Source organism: Myotis lucifugus, unplaced genomic scaffold, assembly GCF_000147115.1.
Source record: "Myotis lucifugus unplaced genomic scaffold, Myoluc2.0 scaffold_1631, whole genome shotgun sequence".
NCBI classification, from domain to species: Eukaryota; Metazoa; Chordata; class Mammalia; order Chiroptera; family Vespertilionidae; genus Myotis; species Myotis lucifugus.
The window spans coordinates 8,279-31,513 of NW_005872679.1; the positions used below are offsets into that span (position 1 = coordinate 8,279).

The window sequence follows — 23,235 nt, forward strand, 5'->3', positions numbered from 1 at the left end:
CACTCTCCCAAGAGATCCTCGACTGTGAGGGGTTGCAGGCTGGTCTGAGGGACCCCCCTCCAGTGCATTAATATTGTGCACCGGGCCCCACACTGCTGGTGCAAGTAGCAATCAGCACAACCATTTTGGAGAACAATTTGACAACATGTATTAAAGTTGAGGGTGCGCATGCTATAATGCCAAGGAGTTCCCTTCCTGGGGATATTTCCTAGAGAAACACATGCATGTGTGCATAGAGAAACAGGTGTAAGAATATTCTGTGCAACATTGGATGTAATAGGAAGAAATTAGAAAAAAATCTTGCTCATGAACAGGATGGCTAAATTACTCTGTAGTGTAGTCATCATGCAATACTGAGGCTGGCGGGTGATATGAGCACAAGAAACTTAGTCTGATGCTCCCCACTCTGTATCACTATATTTAAGTTGAAAAAGAAATCCACAAAATCTACCAGAATAGTAGTGAATATGAATGAAAGTAGTTATGTGGCATTAATTTTTGAGAGAGATATTGAAACTAATTTGTACTAAAAATGAAATATCAGCATTGCAGTTTTTAACTGGTGATCAGATCAGAAACCCTTGGGGGAACTGTTTTAAACTAGATACCTGGGCTCCATCTGTGTTGTGATTAGCACTGTGACTGATGGGATGCACGCCTTCTTGCTGAGCTTTGCTGGCCAGAGGATCAGCAGGGAAGCCATCTTCTGTACCGGGAGAATCAGTGCTTCTTCAGAACATGCCCTACAATGGCCATATCTGTCTGGTTGCTATAATAGATGAGAACATTGATATAAGCAAGTAAACTGGGTAGCAGGGTTTGATAAGAGTACAAAGATTGATGAGCTATGGACAAAGAACTGTGGTTACAGAACCTGCTAGAAGTAAAGGAGGAGAGAAAGCAAGAAAAAGCACTAGAGCCCTGGCCAGGTGGCTCAGTTGGTTGTAGTGTCATCCCATACACCAAAAGGTGGAGGGTTGATTCCTGGTCAGGGCACATACCTAGGTTGTGGGTTCAGTCTCCAGTCAGGGCACAACCAATCAATGTTTCTCACACTGATGTCTGTCTGTCTGTCTCTCTCTCTCCAGCTCTCCCTCTCTCCCTCTCACTGTCTCTTTCTCTTCCTTCCTCTCTCTTTAGAAAACAAGTGAAACAAACAAAAAAGCATATCCTCGGGTGAGAATTAAAAAAAAAAAAGGATAAAAGCAATAGAATTGATTTAATCATTTGAAACAATTTTTCGTTTTCTTTTCTTATAGAGTAGTCTCGAAATAATTTTGGAGGACGTGATAATGTGAGTACCATTATGCATTGAATTTAGTTTGAAATGAGGTTTTCTTTCAGACGTAGTCTGTCAGCCTTATTTATTAACTCCAGTATTTGTAGAGTATTTTATATCCTTATTTGAGTAGGGTTTCAAAAGTAGAGAGCATTGCCCTGGCCAGTATGCCTCAGCTGGTTGACTGTTGTCCTGTGCATTCAAAAACAGCGGTTTCAATTCCCAGTCAGGACACCTTCCCGTGCTGGTTCAGTCCTTGGTGGGGATGGGTGTGGGAGGCAGCTGATTGATGTTTCTCTCACATGAATATTTCTCTCTCCCTTCCCTTCCTCATTCTCTGAAATTAATAAAGACATATTTTAAAAAAGTAGAGAGCATGGTTAAAGATCACAAAAAGCTTGAATGTACAAACAAATAATTTTAAATATGCAGAGAAATTGTTGTACGCACACTCTACACTGTAGACATAAAGGCCTATGGGGATCTTGCTAGAGTAATTGATTAAGGGAAGTGGGCTTGGTGAGAGATTTTCAAGAGAAGTGCATTATTCTCCAGATAAACAGGTAGAGTAGAAATGGTGTAGACTCAGGTAAAAAATAAAAGGATCAAATGCTATCAAATGTTGATTCAAAATATAAAAAATCTAGTAATAAGCTCTGGAAACAGCCCAAGTGCCCATCAGTAGCTGAGTGGATGAAAAAGCGGTGGTGCATTTATGCAGTGGAATACTACACAGCTATAAAAAAGAAGGAACTCTTACCAGGTCCAGCATGGATGGACCTGGAGATTATTATGCTAAGTGAAGCAAAGTTAAAAAAAGCGTAGTGCATTGCATAAAACCACTGTAAGCAAGTTACATTTGATTTCAATTTTGTTTGAATTTTACATTTTTCTTTAATATTTAGAAATTTGGCACCTAAATTTGACTCCCCTGTAAGCGAGCATATTGTGGATGAGTGGTAAGAAAGAACTGTAAAACAGAATTTTCTTAGAGATATGTTTGTTTATTCCACAAAAGTTTCATAAGGAACTGTTGTACATCAGACAGGCCGTATATACTAGTATTTCCACCTGAACAGTTAAATATTTTGGCACATTCAGGCCCACAGCAGATCATGGTATCTCAAAGTAAAGTTTCTACAAATCTAAATGGAATGTGGTGATGTAGATCTATGTGATGCTTATGTGGGTTTCTCTGAGATCTATGGAAGTTTTTAAAAAATCAATAAAATATATTTTAAAAAAAAAAAAAAAGTTTCATAAGGAACTGTTGTACATCAGACAGGCCGTATATACTAGTATTTCCACCTGAACAGTTAAATATTTTGGCACATTCAGGCCCACAGCAGATCATGGTATCTCAAAGTAAAGTTTCTACAAATCTAAATGGAATGTGGTGATGTAGATCTATGTGATGCTTATGTGGGTTTCTCTGAGATCTATGGAAGTTTTTAATATTGAAAGCAAATATTCCTATAAACCAGTGATTCCCCCCACCCCCAAAAGTACTCTTGCCAGAATTAGAATAGTACCACTTGAATCTGTTTTTATTTTCCACTTTTCACTTTGAAAAAAGGTGTATTTTGTGGTAGATCACCTGTTTGGGTTCAAAGAAAATAGGCCTATTTGCAACAAAAGAACATTGAAAATAAGTTTAAAAATAACAATAAAGGACCCTCGTTGGTTTGGCTCACTGGATAGAGCATCAGCCTGCAGACTGAAGAGTCCCAAATTCGATTCTGGTCTAGGGCACATACCTTGGTTGCAGGCTCCTCCCCAGGCCTGGAACTAGTCAGGGCGTGTGCAGGAGGCAACCCGTCAATGTGTTTCTCCCACATCAATATTTCTCTGTCTTTTCCTCTCTCTTCCACTCTCTCTAAAAATCAATGGAGCCGAAACCGGTTTGGCTCAATGAATAGAGCGTCGGCCTGTGGACTGAAGGGTCTCAGGTTCGATTCCGGTCAAGGGCATGTACCTGGGTTGCGGGCACATCCCCAGTGGGAGATGTGCAGGAGGCAGCTGATCGATGTTTCTCTCTCATCGATGTTTCTAACTCTCTATCTCTCTCCCTTCCTCTCTGTAAAAAATCAATAAAATATATTTTAAAAAAATAATAAAAAATAAAATAAATAAAATAAAAATCAATGGAAAAATATTCTGCAGTGAGGATTAAAAAAAATTGAAATATTTAAAAAGTAAATTCAGCTCTTGCAACTTGGCCGCCGACATGCCATCCAGACTGAGAAAGACCCGCAAACTTCGGGGCTATGTGAGCCAGGGCCACGGCCGCATCAGCAAGCACAGGAAGCACCCGGGGGGCCGCGGGAATGCTGGTGGCTTGCATCATCAAAGGATCAACTTTGACAAATATCACCCAGGTTACTTTGGGAAAGTCGGTATGAGGCATTACCACTTAAAGAGGCACCAGAGCTTCTGTCCAACAGTCAACCTTGATAAACTGTGGACCCTGGTCAGTGAGCAGACACGGGTAAATGCTGCCAAAAGCAAGACTGGAGCTGCTCCTATCACTGATGTGGTGCGATCAGGCTACTACAAAGTTCTGGGGAAGGGAAAGCTCCCAAAGCAGCCTGTCATTGTGAAGGCCAAGTTCTTCAGCAGAGGAGCTGAGGAGAAGATTAAGGGTGTTGGTGGGGCCTGTGTCCTGGTAGCTTGAAGCTACATGGAGGGGAGTTCATTAAAATGTCCAAGTACTTTTGTCTTCTGGTCTGAGTGTAGGTCCTTTGGCATCTATACTTCCCTACCTGTACTTCCAAAACCTCCCTAACAGGTTCTAGGAGTTAGGGTATCGAGGCCTGGGGTCCTCTGCAAACTTCCCTGAGGAAGAAAGAAACCTCTGGACTGATCCTGACTTGAACTTTTCATTTATAAAGTGAGAATGATAAAAAAAAAAAAAGTAAATTCAATACTAAAATAAACAAACAAAAAAAAACAATAAAGAATCCACATCTATGCCCTAACCAGTTTTGCAGGATAGAGCATCGATCTGCAGACTCAAGGGTCCCAGGTTTGATTCTGGTCAGTGGCATATACCTTGGTTGCAGGCACATCCCTAGTGGGGGGTGTGCAGGAGGTGTGATCGGTGTTTCTAACTGTCTATCCCTCTCCCTTCTCTCTGTAAAAAATCAATAAAATATATTTTTAAAAAAAGAATCCACATCTATCAAATAACTTCCTAATATATAGTTGGCACTGTGCTGGGCATTGGCAGTGGGTTTATAGTAGGAACAAATAGAACAGTTCTTGCCCTCATAGAGTTTTGTGGGGTTGAAAATTACCTGAAAAAGTCTAATTACAAACTATGGTCAGAGGCCTGAAAGATGAGGCAGCACAGGGAGGTGGGAAGATGAAGATAGGACAGGTGACGTGAAGGTTCAAGGAGCAGAGAGAAGGTTGTGTGCTTGGAATGCAGTGAAAATGGGCACTGTGCCAGGGGACAAGCTGGAGAGGGAGCAGAGGCCCCATCACAGGCCCCATGGAGGCCATTTAACGACTTTCCATTTTTTTGCTGAATGCAAAGCTAGGCTATTGGCTGTTAGGCAATAAAGAGACATGATCATACTGGTTACTCTGTGGATTATGATTAAAGGGGAGGAGGAGAGAAAGTGAAGAGTCCGGTTAGCAAGGTCCTGCAGGAGCCTGGTGGAAGCTTTTACTGGGGTGAAGATGTCAGACAGGAAAAGTGGGCCGATACCAGTGATACGTTTTAGAAGTAGAATTGGCAGGTCCTCATGATGGAATTAGAGGTCTACGAGCCAGGCTGGCCCTGAGCACCTGCTCATTTCTCTTATAATAGCTTGATGGTAGCCGTGGAACACAGTATGGTGCTTTTTTTTCTAAAATTTTATGCTTGTGAGAAGATTCTTTCTCATGGCAGTTGCACAGCCAGGAGTTGCCTGTGTCTTCCAGGGATGATCTGTTGTGTTGAGAGGAGGTGGGGGAGGAACGATCCTTTGTGTGTGGAGTGGGCCCTTCTTATTCAGAAGTGGGGAGCCAAGTTTGTTATATAGTCCATTTCATCAGTGGCCTTAAGGGAGAGTGGAAGGGGTGGGGGCCAGCTAGCATTGGATCTTAGAATAACAGTGGCTTTTATCCTTTAAGGTTTCTCAAGGATTTTGAAGAAATAGCACCAATTGGCTCTGGTGCATATGGCAGTGTTTTCAAAGCAAAACACAGACTTGATGGGACGACTTACGTTATTAAATGTGTTAAATACAATAACGAGTAAGTAGCAAATGTTTTGTTTCATTTTTTAAAATAAGAAGATACGTTGAATTGTATTATTCTTCTTTATGTATCTGTCTTCTTCATGAGTATATTATTTACTTTTTCCCAGTCCTTAAAAATGTTACTCTGGCCCCGGCATGGCTCAGTTGCGAGTTGACCTATGAACCAGGAAGTCACGGTTTGATTTCTGATCAGGGCACATGCCCAGGTTTTGGCTAGATCCCCAGTAGGGCGTGTGCAAGAGGCAGCCAGTCAGTGATGTTTCTATCTCTCTTTCCCTCTCCTTTCCTCTCTGAAATCAATTAAAAATATATATATTTTTTAAAATCTTAGTCTATCATCAGGAGCTTGGCTTACTCAGAGCATGAGGTGTTAGACTACCGGGATCCGACCGGACCTTGGTTCAGCAATTTCGGTACTTGAGTTCTGGCTAAGAAAGAATACAGAGCCAAGACTCCAACTATGAGAGAAAATCACAGAGTTGGAAGAAGTAATTCATAGAAGAAATGGGATTAGGAAACAAGTGATAGAGGCAAAGGAAGGGTCCTTGAAGTTTGGAAATTAGGAAGGTAATGGTAACACGCTGGGGGGATGGGGATGGGGATTGGGAGGGAGAGGGGAAGATGCAGGCCTGCTCCTGGGAGGGAGAGCTCACGGAGTCCTCAGTCCTAAGGGTTTTAAGGGTGGAGATTTTAGGGAAGGTCCCAGGGGGAGATCTTAATAGAATATTCAGCAGCTTTCCAGGTGTGTCCTTTCAAGGTCAAGGTCTCCACTGATAGATTGGTCAGTGCCAATGCAGCTGGTCCTGAGGTCAGCCATGAGATCACTTATTTGGTTTTACTGCTTTTCTGGGCCTGGAGCTGAAATACAACTGAGGCCTAGATGTTATCTCTAGGGAGGAAAGGTTAGGGATTCCAAAATGCATGACCAGCAATATGCTAGGAGGAGGAAAGGTCACCCTGGGGGCAAGGTGTCACCCTACAATTGTTCTTTTCTAGGCACCCAAGGCTTTTCCCTTTAGTGACCTTCTGTACCTGGCCCATACTCCTTCCTCTGCTCAGGTCTAACTGCCTACCACAATTCTGTTAAGGCTGTCTTGATGAGAACGCAAGTTATAGAGTCATTTAGCTCAAGGTGACCTTTGAGATTTTCTAGTTTCGTCTCCTGCCTTGTTTTCTGGCAGTTGTTACTTCGTCTAAGTTGGCCAGACTGATCCTTCAAAGACTAGAGAAGCAGAAAAGGTAGAAAAGAGATAGGGAGAGTGGGCTGAGCAAAGGAGAAACAGTCAGAGTCCTAGGTGCTCTTCATCCCAATCAAACCTACTTCCTGTCCAAGGACAGTACCTTGCTTGGCTTTGGAAACACCTTTATGCCTTCTTGGCATCAAAACAAGCTTTTTCTTTCTTCACTGTTTTGCTTAACAAGAATGAAATATTGTTGTTCCTTCCATTCAGTAGCAATTTTTTAGTGGAAATAGTTAAAGATGATCATGGTGCAATATTAGGGGACATTAGTAGTGGCTTCATAAATTGGTAGAACACAGTTAAAATATACTTGGAAATAATAATCCAGAGCCATAATAATGTTTATACACTTTGACTTAAGGATTTTCTGTCTAGAAACCTATTCTAAGGATATTGCCCAAATTAAGGGAAAAATAACCATGTAAGAGGATATAAATACAGTGTTGTTTATAATAGTGAAGAATTAGAAAACACAAAATATCTAACAATAAAGGAATGATTAAAGATGTTTTGTTTTCTCTTCCCCGATCAGTGGCTATTTTACAGTCATTAAAAATGAGGGTTATAAGCTGAAAATATTTACACATGAAATCTTAGATATGGAAAGTAGCTTCAGAATAATACAGGGGAAGATGAGGAAGTGGGTAAGGGTACATATGAAATTAACAACTGTTTCATCTGGGTGATGGCTAGGTAAGGGTTTGTTATACTATTTACTCTTTTTTAATATACTTTTGAAATATTACATTAAAAAGTTTTTATGCCCTAGCCAGTTTGGCTCAGTGGATGGAGCATCGGCCCTCGGACTGAAGGGTCCTGGGTTCCATTCTGGTCAAGGGCACATAGCTTGGTTGCAGGCTCAATTGTTAGTCCTGGTTGGGGCTGTGTGGGAGGCAACCAATCGATGTGTCTCTCTCACAACGATGTTTCTCTCTTTGTCTCTCACCATCCCTTCCACTCCCTCTAAAAATCAATAGAAAAATATCTTCAGGTGATGATTAACTAAGACTAAAACTAAAAATTAAAAAGTTTATACGTGTTAGTTATGCAGATTGTAAGTCAATAAGGAAAATTGTAAAGATAACATGTGAAAATAGAATGATATTTATACTAATAAAAGGGTAATATGCTAATTAGACAGGATAGACCGGATGTCTTCTGGACGTCCTTCTGGACAAAGCCACAGTGGTGGGGGCCGAGGCAGAGGTGATTAGGGATGATCAGGTCATCAGGAGAGAGTGGTTAGAAGTGATCAGGCCAGCAAGGGAGAGTGGTTAGGGGAGATCAGGCCATTAGGGGAGAATGGGGTGATCAGGCTGTCAGGGGAGAGTGGTAAGGGGGGGATCAGGCCGTCAGGGGAGAGTGGTTAGGGGCATCAGGCTGGCAGGCAGGCAGGGTGGTTCGGGGCAACTAGGTAGGCAGGCAGGTAAGCGGTTAGGAGCCAGCAGTCCTGGATTGCGAGAGGGATGTCCAACATCCCCTGAGGGGTCCCGGATTGGAGAGGGTGCAGGCTGGGCTGAGGGAACAACCCCTGCCACACACCCCATGCACGAATTTCATGCACTGGAACTTTATTATGTAATAATAATAGTGTAATATGCTAATTAGACCGGACATCCTTCTGGACTTCCTTTCGGGCGACCTTCTGGACAAAGCTGGGGCTGCAGGCGTGAGATCAAGGCAGCTGCTGTGCTGCGAAGGCCTACTCTTTTTTTTAATATATATTTTTATTGATTTCAGAGAGGAAGGGAGAGGGAGAGAGAGATAGAAACATCAATGATGAGAATCATTGATTGGCTGCCTCCTGCATGCCCCCTACTGGGGATCAAGCCCACAACCCAGGGATGTGCCCTTGACTGGAATCGAACCTGGGACCCTTCAGCCTGCAGGCTGACACTCTATCCACTGAGCCAAACTAGCTAGGGCATGAAAGCCTACTCTTGCATGAATTTCAGGCATCGGGCCTCTAGTACACTATAATTACAAATATATAAAAATATAAGGACAAATGATAAATAACTCCAAGTAATAACTGATTGTGTTAGGATTGTCAATAATGAGTAACTTCTCTTTATTTTTACAACTTGTATGTCATATAAATAATTTTTTTTAAAATAAATACTGAAATTGCACAATGTCTGCTTATCTTTTCTCATACTTGAGATTTCAGATTTGTTTATTCCATTGAGCATAGCATTGTCTACACTCCTGACTACACATCCTTGTAAAGCTCCCACATGCACAGCAAAGTCTCCATTTCGCTGTCTGGATCCTCTCCTTTGTGTTTCTTTGCCACACACTGGAAATTCCGAATTAGGCCCTTCTTACTGCCTGGGTTACCTAACCAGGCTGCCCAAATGGGGTTTGTTTTTGAAACTCAAAGTGACTTTAGCACAAGTCTAAATAAGACATAATGTGTGAATTAGCTACCATAATTATATCATTGGCATTTCAAAGACTACAGACAGTCCTCCAGTTACGTCGGACTCAACGTAATTCGTTTCATGGTTCCATTGCCATCTCCCATTTATTAATAAAAAAAAGAAGTTCCGTCATTTTGACATATGTACATATGTGCTTTATGTTTTTTTTTTTAATTTACCACAAGTATAGGTCAGGAATTGTTATCTTTTTTAAAAAGTTTTTTTACTGTTTCACTTCATCACTGCTGTGTCTGTGCTCCATGTGAGTGACATAGGTGCTTATGTAGGTGGGTTCCTACTTACGGAGAAAATCGTGTTACGTCGCACCATAGGAACGGATCTCCAACATAAATCCAGGACCTACTGTACTACCAATGACTTTTAAGTTGTCTGACCTTTGGAATGATTTGTCACCATTTTTTCTTTTGTGTTGAGAGTGAAAACAGCTATGTTTTTTCTGTATGTTCACTTTTTCCTTTGCGGGGCTCTTGGCCTTCATTCTAAAACTCTGGGTGTGGGAATCATGGCAACTGTTCAGATAAAGGAGGTGTTTTGTTATTGTTATCAGGGATGTATACTGACCCCTTCTATTCCTTGTTTCTTTTAACTAGGAAGGTAAAGCGTGAAGTAAAGGCTTTGGCAATGCTTAGTCATCCAAATATTGTTCGCTACTATAATAGTTGGGTTGGAGAAGATTACAACAAAAGGTAACTAACAGAAAAATTCTCGTAGACATAATATGATGGAGGAAACTGTCATTGGCTATATGTGGGCCATTAATATATTTAATAATCACAACAGGATGAGAAAGGATAAGCAGACACTATTTGAGACACTGTTTATCTCCATTCTGCAGGTAAGGAGTCAAAGAATAATATTTTCCTTCCTTCTTTCCTTGCTCGAAACTTCTTTTCAAGTCATTTTTTCTGTCCTCAGGTGTTGTTTTTTTTTATCATTTTTTTTTTATTGCTTAAAGTATTACAAAGGGTATTACATATGTGTCCTTTTTTTCCCCCGCCCTTGACAATTCCCCGACTTCCCCTACCCCCCAGTGTCTTATGTCCATTGGTTATGCTCATATGCATGCATACAAGTCCTTCAGTTGATCTCTTACCCCCCTCCCTCCTGCCCCCCAATCCTCCCCTGCCTTCCCACTGCAGTTTGACAATCTGTGTGAGGCAGCTCAGCCCCTGTATATATTATTGTTCAAAAGTTTATAATGGTCTCTATTATCCATGAATGAGTGAGATCATGTGGTATTTTTCCTTCATTGACTGGCTTATTTCACTTAGCATAATGCTCTCCAGCTCCATCCATGCCGTTGCAAATTGTAAGAGTTCCTTCTTTTTTACAGCAGCATAGTATTCCATCGTGTAGATGTACCACAGTTTTCTAATCCATTCATCTACTGATGGGCACTTAGGCTGTTTCCAGATCTTAGCTATGGTGAATTGTGCTGCTATGAACATAGGGGTGCATATATCCTTTCTGATTGGTGTTTCTGGTTTCTTGGGATATATTCCTAGAAGTGAGATCACAGGATCAAATGGGATTTCCATTTTTAGTTTTTTGAGGAAACTCCATACTGTCTTCCACAGTGGCTGCACCAACCTGCATTCCCACCAGCAGTGCACAAGTGTTCCTTTTTCTCCACATCCTCTCCAGCACTTGTCGTTTGTTGATTTGTTGATGATAGCCAGTCTGACAGGTGTGAGATGGTACCTCATTGTTGTTTTGATTTGCATCTCTCGGATGATTAGTGACTTTGAGCATGTTTTCATATGTCTCTTGGCTTTCTGAATGTCCTCTTTTGAAAGGTGTCTATTTAGATCCTTTGCCCATTTTTTGATTGGATTGTTTATCTTCCTTTTGTTAAGTTGTATGAGTTCCCTATAGATTTTGGAGATTAGGCCCTTATCAGATATGACATTGGCAAATATGTTTTCCCACTCGGTGGGTTTTCTTGTTGTTTTGTTGATGGTTTCTTTTGCTGTGCAGAAGCTTTTTATTTTGATGTAGTCCCATTTGTTCATTTTCTCTTTAGTTTCAAGTGCCCTAGGAGCTGTATCAGTGAAGAAATTGCTTCGGCATATGTCTGAGATTTTGTTGCCTTTGGATTCTTCTAGAATTTTTATGGTTTCCTGTCGTACATTTAAGTCCTTTATCCATTTTGAGTTTATTTTTGTGTATGGTGTAAGTTGGTGGTCTAGTTTCATTTTCTTGCATGTATCCGTCCAATTTTCCCAACGCCATTTATTGAAGAGACTGTCTTGGCTCCATTGTATGTTCTTGTCTCCTTTGTCAAATATTAATTGAGCATATAGGTTCGGGCCGATTTCTGGGCTCTCTATTCTATTCCATTGATCTATATGTCTGTTCTTGTGCCAGTACCAGGCAGTTTTGAGAACAGTGGCTTTGTAATACAGCTTGATATCTGGTATTGAGATCCCACTACTTTGTTCTTTCTCAGGATTGCTGCAGCTATTCGGGGTCTTTTTTTATTCCAGATGAATTTTTGGAGAGTTCGTTCTAGATCTGTGAAATATGCCATTGGTATTTTAATGGGAAGTGCGTTGAATTTATAGATTGCTTTGGGTAGTATGGACATTTTAATGATGGTGATTCTACCAATCCATGAACATGGTATGTTCTTCCATCTGTTTATGTCTTCCTCTATCTCTTTTTTCAACGTCCTGTAGTTTTCTGAGTAGAGGTCTTTTACCACTTTAGTTAAGCTTATTCCTAGGTAGCTTAAAGAATCTCAGGTTTAGCTTTCCTGACTTTGTTGTTTCATAGATGCACCGACTTCAGTTGAGGCTGGAGAGACAGTCTTGAGGAGGAGATTTGAACATGTAGATGCTGCAACTGGAGTGTCCCTCCTCAGCTGCCAGCACTTTTCTTTCCCTCTCTCAGGCCCCCCAGATGCAATCAAAGAGTCTCTCTCAAATGCCACAACACCACTTACAGTGGGTTGGAGAGCAGTGAAAATAATTTTAAGACCATGAGCTTAAGGTGATAGGGGCACTTCACCTTGCATACTCATGTTTTGTCTCAACTAAACCACTGCCAAAGGGCTGGAGGATTCAAAAGATGGAAGTCACCCAGTGTTTCTTGTGGATGGTCCTCTCACTGCAATCCCAAGGCCATTGTGGGCTTGTTCATTCATCATCTCCTGCCACCAGCCCAGTCAATGTACTGAGAACTTTATCATCAGTTTTAGGAGTTCTTGACTGGCAGCACTTGGGACTTCAGCTTTTAGCAAATTCTTGTCTATCTCTTTCTGTCTTCTAGCCAACGTATGTTCAAAGAATATAAGTTAATATTGAGGCCCACGTATTGCTGAAAAAGAAAACATGGTTAGCAAAATCTGTCCTCCCAGTTATATCTCATAGCAGTGTGTTGGCACTTCTTTTAGAGTACCTATCCTTGTGCTATTGTTTTAGGTTTTTTTTTCCTTTACCTCTCTCCTATTCAACTGTCATCCCATGACAATAAGGATAGTGCCTAACTCATTTCCTCATCTCTAGGTGCCTATTCACAAAATGATGCTCGTTATATTGAGGGTGAATTGCAATATTTAAAAATTACTTTATATAATAATGAGATTTGGTTTTCTGCAATTCCATTGTATTAATGTTCCCTTTCCTATCTTTTAGAAAGGTGATCAAGGACCTTCAGCATTAAAGGATGGACAGGCTTATACTTTATGAATTAGCTAAACCAATAACGCCCTGGACATCTGGGAACTGAGGTTTAAATAAAAAAAGGTTTATTATATTGTGATTTAAATTTACTTATTTAGATTTCTGTTTTGAGACATGTTTTGTGCTCAATTAGCTGGAGCGTCATCCCATACACCGAAAGATTGCTGGTTCGATTTCACGTCAGGGCACATACCCAGGTTGTGGGTTCAATCCTTGGTTCATGTGGTCAATGTTTCTCTCTCACATTGATGTTTCTTTCTCTCTCCCTTCTTCTCTCTCTGAAATCAATAAGAATATATCCTCGGGTGAAGATAAAAAAGAAGAGAAGCTACAATTTTAAGAAAGAAATGTATTAGTATTTTTTATGAAGTTATTTTTATTGTTACTTCTCTTTGAATTTTATATCCAGATCATTGCCGAAGTACCTTTTCATCCAAATGGAATTCTGTGAGAAAGGGACATTGGAAGCCTGGATTGAGATCAGAAGAGGGGAGATTCCAAACAAAGATTTGTCTTTGGGATTATTTAAGCAAATAGTAACTGGAGTGGATTATATACATTCAGAAGGGTTAATTCATAGAGACCTTAAGGTAAGTGGAAAATTGATCAACGTAATTTAATAATTGAAAAATCCATCTCTTCAGATTTTAGAATTGGTTGACCATCGTGAAGCAATATCTCTGATCCTCTAAAGTGCAAATGGATCTAGAACTTGTCACACATTTCATTCCCTAGATCTACTCAGAAGATCTCCAGGGCGGGTGAACTTGTCAAGAACCCGAGCCCTGCCATAACCGGTTTGGCTGAATGGATAGCGTGTCGGCCTGCGGACTGAAGGGTCCCAGGTTCGATTCCGGTCAAGGTCATGTACCTTGGTTGCTGGCATATCCCCAGTAGGGGGTGTGCAGGAGGCAGCTGATCAATGTTTCTCTCTCATCGATGTTTCTATCCCTCTTCCTTCCTCTCTGTAAAAAAATCAGTAAAATATATATTTTTTTTAAAAAAGAACCTGAGCCCTACAGGAAGAAGCCCATTCACTTCTGGTGCTATCTGGCTGAAAGTCACTCCAGTTGCAAACACTGAACGTTCCATGCACTTAATGTTCGTGACTGACACAGACAGCTGGCTGCTCTGTCTCTGTGCCTCCTACTACTTGGGCTTGTCTGAGAGGCAGAAGGACTCTGGTGACTGTGACTTTGGGAATTGGATTCTACTCTCTCTCAGCCTTTACTCTGAGGGCAGTCACAGCTGCTAGGTCCAGAATCTAGAATTTCCTTTGGCATTTGGACACCACTGCCCCATGATTGGAAAATTGTAGTAATCCAAACCTTGGAACCTGTAGCAAACCTTTGTATTTTCTTCTTTCTGTTCTTTCTGTTTTTCTAGCATCCTACGTGGCCTAGAAGAGCAGTTTTCCATTTTTGCATCTCACCACAATGAGGGGACGAGAGACAGAACAGCTTTTCAGTCTCTCCCCCCATACTCTGTGCCCTGTGATGTACCCACTCTCATCCCAGACAAGTCATGCGGAATCCTGTCGTTGTCTCTTTGCTCACCTTCTTGCATGGGACTCTCTTCTGCCTGTTCCCTTTACCCCAGCTCCTTTATGAAGCCTTTCCAGATCACTCCGCATCAGGCAGAAGCACCTCGTCCATATGCATGGTGCTATCTGCTAGCCCACCTATCTGAAACGTCCAGGAATGAGGAATGAAGCAAGTGTTTCCTTGAGTGAAATAAGCACTTATGTAGATAGCAGTTTGTTGGGCCCCTAAATGATATGCATTCCCAGTGGCTGAATGTCTGATGCCTTCATGTTGGAGTCCACCTGGTTCCAATATCTCTTTTTAACAATATTTGAAGGTGTTTTTTGAAGCTGGAACATAATAAAGACCGTGTTCAAAAAGATATATTTAGAATAGCTATACCTTCACTTTGGAATAAATGATACTTAGCGTTACATGAGAAACCAAGCACAGTGATCTATTTGTGCAGTAATTTTTAAGAAAATACAGAAGTATGGGTATTAATCACATAATGGGTGGATTAGTGCAATTCTGACTGGTGCAGACTGGAGTCTGCCTTCTCCTGCACCTCTCCGTATCCCGCAAGGCCCCTGCCCCAGGTCGTGGCCTGATCTTTTCTTGTGTCTGTTTGCAGACTGTTTGTTCTATCACTGCAGTGGCTCCAAGGTCAGGCTTTAATACTACTGAGCCTTCTTTCATCTTCTCCAACTGTTCTAGCTTCACTGCTACACTGTCTGCTGTCTCACATCCGAAATAGGGTGCAAACGAAGGCATGCACGTTTCTTAGTGACGTCTAGCAAAATACCAGCTGCAGGTGGCTTTGCCTGAGAGGGGACTTTATCCAGTAAAGCTCCTCTTAGGTGAAGCCTGCCAGTGTTCACCACATTCTGTTGGAATCCTAAGAACTAAACCAAAGGCACTGAGGAGGGACATAGACGTTTCTGGAATGAGGGCTTATGGATCTTGGAGGTTCAGTCCCCTTAGGCCCAGGCTCTCTGGTCATCCTCTGAGCCTCAGACCTGATTCCTGTACCTCCTATATAGAATTGGCACTCTTTTTTATGTTCTACAACGCAAGATTTTGCTAAGTTACTATAACTGATTAAGCCAATGGTGCATTATTTTTCTTTTTAATGAACAGTAAATAAGCAATCTGATATTTTACTACACAGTCCTAGCCAGCTTCTAGAGCACTGTAAATGTAACCTCCTGTTTCTCAGAGTCAGGTGATAGCCTTGTGTGGGACTAGCAGCTGCGCTTTCAGACCCAACATATTCCTGCACTGTTACTTGAATTAGCATTGGCACATCTTTTTCTCCACACCCACCGCACACACATGCACAGCTTTCCATCTGTATTCTTGGTGCTAGGTTCCAGTCTCACTGTTGCTTGTTCCAATCCAACTGCTAATTTGTATGTGGACCTTTTCTGGCAGGCTTCTTAGAAGCTCCTCTTTCAGCTGCCCTGGGCTGATGTCTCTTCCCTCTCAGTGCCTTTACTCGGCCCTCTCATACTTGTTAGGTCATGAGGTCTGTGTGTGAATATACAGCCCATCATTGTATTGAAAGTCTATCTTTTTCAACAATAGAAAAATAATAATTTCCTCCTCAATAACAATTTCTTTTCATGGTCTTTAGAAATTTGGTCAATACCTTCTATAAATTTGTGGAATAGGATGAACACCCCTCCCTTATCTGCTCAGAGTCACATGGGAAATATACTTCAGTGCTCGTTATCAGCTTCCAGTTAACTTGGTATGCCTTCAGGGATAGAGGGAGAATGTTTTTGAAGAAGGTGCCAGAGGCCTAGAGAAATTGACATCCAAGAAGCCCCCATGAGAAGTTGTGCACAGGATATCCTGCAGCATTACTGGGTAGAGACCCAGTCTAAGAATCTCAACGTTGGAAGGGATCAGAAGGGCACCTACTTCGATCCCCATATCATATTTGCAACATTTCCACCAAATGGATGATGTCCAGTTCTGTCTTCCTGGGATAGGGAACTCTTGGACTCTCATTTTTGGAACCCCACTATTAGTATATTTAGGTTACACTAAAGCAAATCTTTTGGCCGTTTCTACCCTCTAGCCTGGATTTATTCATGGGGCCATACGGTGAATCCATCTTCCACTTAAAGCTCTTCAGATATTTGGAGGCAGCTCTGCCCAAGCTTTCTTTGCTGACAGAGAAGTCCCAGCTTCCTCAGCTGGCATTTTAAAGACCTGTGATATTAATTTTTCTATTTTGGGCTACCTGTGTAAGTTTAAATGCCTTACACACGGGCGGGCACAAGTAGGTGTACAGTTGTGAGTACACAAAACTGTTTATTCTTGTACTATTACTTACAAATTATTGTATTATTTTCCATGTGAACGACTGTAACCTTACTTTTGCCCACCCCTGTAAGTACTTCTAAACAATAGCCGTTGCTAAATATGATTTGGATATGTGATGCCAATCTGTCAGAGTGGTACTTATGAATTAAATATTGTGTTTTCTTTTACTGTAGCCAAGTAACATATTTTTAGTAGATACAAAACAAATAAAGATTGGAGACTTTGGACTTGTAACATTCCAGAAACATGATAAACAGCGGACAGAAGACCAGGGAACTCGACTCTACATGAGCCCTGAACAGGTTTGGTCCCTTTCCTTTCTTTCTCTATTTTTTTTATTATTTCTTTCATTTTAAAGAAATTATAAAAATAATAGACACCACCGATAAAATTAAAACAGTACAGAAGTGTATAGAATATACTTCTATACGAAGGTGTATACAAATACCTTTTTTTGTAATCGTTACTTTGCTAACAACAGTTTGTTGTCTATCCTTTTATTTTTTTAAAATCTATTTATTATCATTATTTTTTAATCCTCACCTGAGGTTATTTTTCCATTGGTTTTTTACCCCCATTGATTTTTAGAGAGAGTGGAAGAGGGAGGGGAAGACAGAAATATTAATGTGATAGAAACACATTGATTGGTTGCCTCCTGCCCGAACCCGACCAGGGCTTGGGCTGGGGAGGATCGTACAACCCAGGTATGCGGCCTTGACCGGAATCAAACCTGGAACCCTTTGGTCTGCAAGCCAATGCTCTCAGTTTGTTGTCTATCCTTTTAGATCGTTTTCTGGGAGTTATAAAAATATACAAACACAAATGTGTATTTACATAGACTTTTTTTTAGATGAAAATATACATACCTATACTTTTACTGGAATACTACAATGTTCTCTTGTGACTTGATTTTTTTCACTCAATAATGTATCATAATTTTTCCATCTGACATAAAAATGTCATTTAAGTTTTTTGTGGAGTATGAAAGTAGAAGATAATTAAGAAGCTAATGGCTCCCTTTTAACTCCCGGTTTATTGAATACTAGAGGCCCGGTGCATGAATTTGGGGGACAAATGGGGCCGGGGCTGCGGGGGGGGTGGGGAGGATACAGGAGGATGGGGGGCCGATTCGGGATGGGGCCAGCGGGGGCACTGCGGGAGGTTCTTGGGGGATAATTGGGGCCTCGATCAGGCTGGTTGGCTGCCTCAGTGCGCGTCATAGTGACTGGTCATTCTGGTCATTCTGTCCTTACAGTTGCTTGGCTTTTATATGTATAGATCTCCTGCATCCTACAATGTCTCCCTCAGAATATTTTTTTTAAATCACTCATTATTGTGCTTTTGGTTTTCTCAGTGATTTTTAAATTTAAAGAAGATTTTATTGAGGAATAATTTAAATAGCATAAAATGCACAGACCTTTTTTTAATTTTATTATTGATTACAGAGAGGGAAAGGGGGAGAGAGATAGAAACATCATTGATGAGAGAGAATCATGGACTGGCTGCCTCCTACACACCTCCTATTGGCATGTGCCCTTGACCAGAATCAAACCTGGGACCCTTCAGTCCGCAGGCCTATGCTCTATCCACTGAGCCAAACCGGGAGGGCAAAATGCACAGATCTTAAGTATACATTTCTTTAGTTTTGACAAAAGCATATACCTATGAAGCCCACAAGCTTATGAAGGAGAATATTTTCCTTACCCATGAAAACTCCCTCACTGACTTCCAGTCAGTCCTCCTCACCGTCCAGAGGCAGCCAGTGCTCTGATTTTTATCACCATTGATTAGTTCTCCCTGTTCTTAAGCTTCATATGAATGGGATCACACAGTATGTATTCTTTTCCATTTGATTATTTCACCCAAAGTGATATCTATGGGAGAACCTCTAATTGTTGCTGTACTAGCAATACTATCCCCTAGTATGAATACAGGCATGCCCCAGAGATATTGCAGGTTCGGTTCCAATCACTGCGATAAAGGGAGTATTGCAGTAAAGCAAGTCACATGAAGTTTTTGGTTTCCCAGTGCATATAAAAGTTATTTACACTATCTTGTGGCTTGTCCAGTGTGTAATAGCATTGTGTCTAAACAACAACAACATATCACATTAATTAAAAAATACTTCGTTGATAAAATTGCTAAACATCATCTGAGCCCTCAGTGAATTGTAATCTTTTTGCTGTTGGAAGGTCTTGTCTCGTGTTCATGGCTGCTGACTGATCAGTTTGGTGGTTGCTGAAGGTTGAAGTGGCTGTGGCAGTTTCTTAAAACAAGACAACAGTGAAGTTTGCTGCATTGATTAACTTTTCCTTTCACGAATGATTTATCTGTAGCATGTGATGCTGTTTGATAGCATTTTACTTAGAGTAGAACAACTTTCAAAATTGGGGTCAGTTCTCTCAAATTCTGCCACTGCTTTATTCAGTAAGTTCATGTAATGTTCCAGTACTTGGTGAGGCAATAATAGGGAAAAGAAAAAAAACCAGAAACAGCATTTTGCAAATAAATTTGAATTTATTCGTCTTTTGGGAAAACAATATTATTTGCTATCCCACATCACAACGAAGTGTTTCTGAATGGATTTCTGATCTAGTTTTTAAAAATGCTATAAAGTGAAATGCAAGCCCTAGCTGGTTTGGCTCAGTGGATGGAGCGTTGGCCTGCGGACTGAAGGGTCCCAGGTTCTATTCTGGCCAAGGGCATGTGCCTTGGTTGTGGCACATCCCCAGTGGGGGGTGTGCAGGAGGCAGATGATTGATATTTCTCTCTCATTGATGTTTCTGACTCTCTATCCCTCTCCCTTCCTCTCTGTAAAATTCAATAAAATATGTTTCTAAAAAATGCTATAAAGTGAAATACAATAAAATAAGGTATGCCTGTATACCATAATCTGTTTATCCATCCTCCTGTTGATGGGCATTTGGATTGCTTCCAGTTATGGAATATTATGGATAAATCTTCTATGAACATTTGCATGCAAGTTGCTTGCTAGGAACTATTTTAACTGTTTCAGCTGCCCCATCTCATTTAACCCCACAATCAAACTCTGAGGTTGAAACTATTGTTATTCCATTTTGTGGTTGGGATTGTTCCCATGTTGTTGGTGAATTTACACAGGTGATTCAGCTACTTAGTGACAAAGATTTGAACTTGGGCAGTCAGACTCCACAGATCTTGCTAACAAAAAAGTACTGTTATATAATACTAGAGGCCCGATGCACGAAATGCATGGAAGGGGTTGACCCTCGCAGTCCCGGCTGCCAACTCGGCCTGCCCTCGCAGCCGCCCTGGCTGCCTCACGGCCCCACTCCCTGCCACTGGTTGTTCCGGAAGGTCGTTCCAGAAGGTTATTTCACAGTCTGGTCTAATTAGCATATTAGCTCTTTATTATATAGGATGTTTTAGTCAAATTATTATTTTTTTGGCTTCAGAAGGCACAGGTGTTTCTATCAGGTGAATAACAAATGTAAATATATTTTGATCTCTTTAGCTCGCTTCAGTAGAATATGGAAATGAAGTGGACATCTTTGCCTTAGGGCTAATTCTCTCAGAGCTTCTTTATATACCTCTCAGTCGTCAGGAAACATATAAGGTAAATAATCTCACAGAAATTATTTATTTATTTGATATGTTTTTATTGATTTTAGAGAGAGAGAAAGGGAGAGATAGAAACATCAATGTGAAAGGAACATCGATCAACTGCCTCCTGCACAACCCCTTACTAGGGATCAAGCCTGACACCCAGGCATGTGTCCTGACCTGGAATCGGACTGATGGCCTCTTGGTGCATAGGTCGACACTGAATCCACTGAGCCACACCAGCTGGGCTCACAGAAAGAATTTAGGAACAAAAATTAATGGCCATCGCCCTGGCCGGTGTTCCTCAGTGTTTAGAGCATTAGCCTGTGCAACGGAGGGTCGTGGGTTCAAATCCCAGTCCAGGGCATGTACCTGTGTTGCAGGTTTGATCCCGAGCCCTGGTCAGGGCGCATGCAGGAGGCAACCAATCAATGTCTCTCTCTCCTCTGTTTCTCTCCCCTTCCTTCCCTCCTTTTCACTATCTCTGAAAAGCAATGGAAAAAATATCCTGGGGTGAGGATTAAAAAAATAAATTATTGGCCATCATCTTCAAAGTGCTACTGTAGACAGTTTATTGCCTCATGTAATGATGGGCCTGAACATATTAACATTGGCTGCAATTGAAATATGGCTTTTCTCTCCTTCATGTTTGGGCAACCAAAACTTTTTGTTAGAAGTTCTGGTCAAATGTTGGAGTAGGTAGATGTTGTCCTCACCTCCTCCCACCACTACATCAAAATTACAACTAAATTACAGAACAGCCACCCCTGAGGACTAGCGTAACAGAACTTGTCTAACTAAAGATATAAAGGAAAAGCTGTGCTGAGACTGAATATTGAATGTCATATGTAATTGAAAAATTAAAATAAAGAAACAAACAAACAAACAACACACCCTTTTTGTTAAAGACCAAAAACTTTGGGTTTTTTGAAAGGTGTGTGCATCTTATTAAACCATCGCTCTTTATTCCTATTTGAATCAATCCGTAACATTTTGAATGCCTGCTTGGCTTAAGACACTGTGCTACGTGCTACGAGGATTATAAAAACGAATAAGCCTTGTTCTCGGGAAGCTACTGTGAGAGAGGGCTATAAATGTTTTGGGAGAAGGCATGGAGTCTTTGGGAAGCAGCTAGAAGGGGATCATTCCCAGCTGTCGGGATTGAGATTTATGGAGGCATTGAAGCTGGGCTCTGAAGGATTGGGTTGGCTTCTCATAGTACAGAGTAGAAAGGAGGTGATTCCAGCATGGAGACAGGAACGTGCAGGGTGTGTGTGGGGTTATTAGGCAGAGTCTGATATTTTTATTGGGGTAGATAAGTTACATGGCAGTGGTGGTTGATGGGTTTGGATAGACATGTTGGGGTAAATTAAGGCAGGAATGTGGGCTTGTTGAGAAGGCGGTGGGGAGCCACTACATGCATCAGGCGACTGGACATCCTAGGCTGTAGCTCAGGAAAAGGGACGCACCTGGAGTCAACAGCCTTCTCCTCTGTAAAACGGTAACGAAACAACTAGCTGTCGCACAGTGCTCCAGGAGGATGAAGGGAGATAAGGCATGTGATGCTCTTAACACTGCAGCATGTTGTGCTGTCAGAGATGCCTATTAGATGAGGCGGGGGGACTGAGGGGGCGGGGAGTCCTGCTACTTCTTGGCTGAAGAGACTTTCCAAAGATCTGGAAATGTCTCAGATTTAGGGCATCTCCAGGCTTCGGTGCTTCCTAAGTTTGTTTTTCCTACCAAGTGAGAAATTTCCTAATGAATATATATACATATGTCTTATTTTCAGATATTCGAAGATCTAAGGAAGGGCCATGTCTCGGATATATTTAATGACAAAGAAGTAAGCACTTGAAAATAATCAGAATTTCATTTTTTTAATGTTTTATTTTATTTTTTTCATAATGAGTCTTTCTATCATTACAGAAAATTCTCCTACAGAAATTAGTTGCGACTGACCCCAAGATGCGACCTAAAACATCTGAAATACTGAAGACTTTGAAGGAGTGGAATAATGTTCCAAAGAAAAAAAGGCGAAACACATATTAGTGCCTTTCTAAAAAAGGCACTTCTGATGTTCGATTTTCCTGTAATTGTCTAAAATCTGCTAGGGAATATTGATGATATTTACCTGTTATTTTCATTTTCCCTTAATTTTTTAATACATTAGCATAAAGGTTTACACCTTTTTTTAAAAAAATTGATTTTTAGAGCCCGGCCAGTGTCTCTCAGAGGTTGAGCATTGAACTATGAACAAGGAGCTCACAGTTTGAGTCTAGGTCAGGGCACATGCCCAGGATGTGGGCTCAATCCCCAGTGGGGGGCGTGCAGGAGGCAGCCAATTAATGATTCTCATCGATGTTTCTCTCTCCCTCTCTGAAACAAATAAAAATATATTTTAAAATACAAGAAGGCAAATGCTGCTCAGCAGAAACCTTCATCTTAAAAAAAAAAAAAAGATTTTTAGAGAGAAGAAAGGAGAGAGAGAGAGAAAGAAACATTATTGAGCCCTAACCGGTTTGGCTCAGTGGATAGAGCATCGGCCTTCGGACTAAAGTGTCCCAGGTTTGATTCTGGTGAAGGGCATGTACCTTGTTTGCCGGAGCATCCCCAGTGTGGGGTGTGCAGGAGGCAGCTGATTGATGTTTCTCTCTCATCAATGTTTCTTAATGAGAGACCAGTCGGGAGCTGAAAACCAGGATTACAGGCTTTATTAAGGGAAAGAGGCCCGCCGGGCTTTCTCACAATGGAGAACAGCAACTCCTGCAGAGTTGGGCACTCACTCCTTTTGTGGGGTGGAATGGGAAGGAATGGGGCTTAATGTACTCAGTGCGCCCTGACTGGTGGCTTAATGTATGGTCTATATAAGAACAAGAGCTTAGGCCAGGGGTCCTCAAACTAC

General features: G+C 41.3%; 2 protein-coding genes across 2 annotated transcripts; both read left to right on the forward strand.

Moving 5' to 3' along the window:
- The first annotated feature begins 1,146 nt into the window (after window positions 1-1,146).
- Window positions 1,147-22,558, forward strand: LOC102417703 (interferon-induced, double-stranded RNA-activated protein kinase-like). The gene is made up of 9 exons (XM_023748658.1): window positions 1,147-1,176; window positions 1,260-1,294; window positions 5,399-5,521; window positions 9,802-9,897; window positions 13,304-13,484; window positions 16,925-17,053; window positions 20,245-20,346; window positions 22,123-22,176; window positions 22,260-22,558. Coding segments are annotated over exons 2-9 (810 nt in total). The 5' UTR covers window positions 1,147-1,176; window positions 1,260-1,292; the 3' UTR covers window positions 22,383-22,558.
- On the forward strand, window positions 3,506-3,998 carry LOC106694336 (60S ribosomal protein L27a-like). The gene has a single exon (XM_014450000.2). It carries the CDS (start codon window positions 3,507-3,509, stop codon window positions 3,951-3,953), a length of 447 nt encoding a protein of 148 aa, XP_014305486.1. The 5' UTR covers window position 3,506; the 3' UTR covers window positions 3,954-3,998.
- Window positions 22,559-23,235: the final 677 nt, after the last annotated feature.

Bases quoted from the DNA above. Each gene is read 5' to 3' on its own strand.
- LOC102417703 (XM_023748658.1), top strand. The intron at 13,485-16,924 runs GTAAGTGGAAAA...CTTTTACTGTAG, and splicing joins TAATTCATAGAGACCTTAAG to CCAAGTAACATATTTTTAGT. The intron at 20,347-22,122 runs GTAAATAATCTC...TCTTATTTTCAG, and splicing joins GTCGTCAGGAAACATATAAG to ATATTCGAAGATCTAAGGAA.
- LOC106694336 (XM_014450000.2), top strand. From the start codon at position 3,507: ATGCCATCCAGACTGAGAAAGACCCGCAAACTTCGGGGCTATGTGAGC.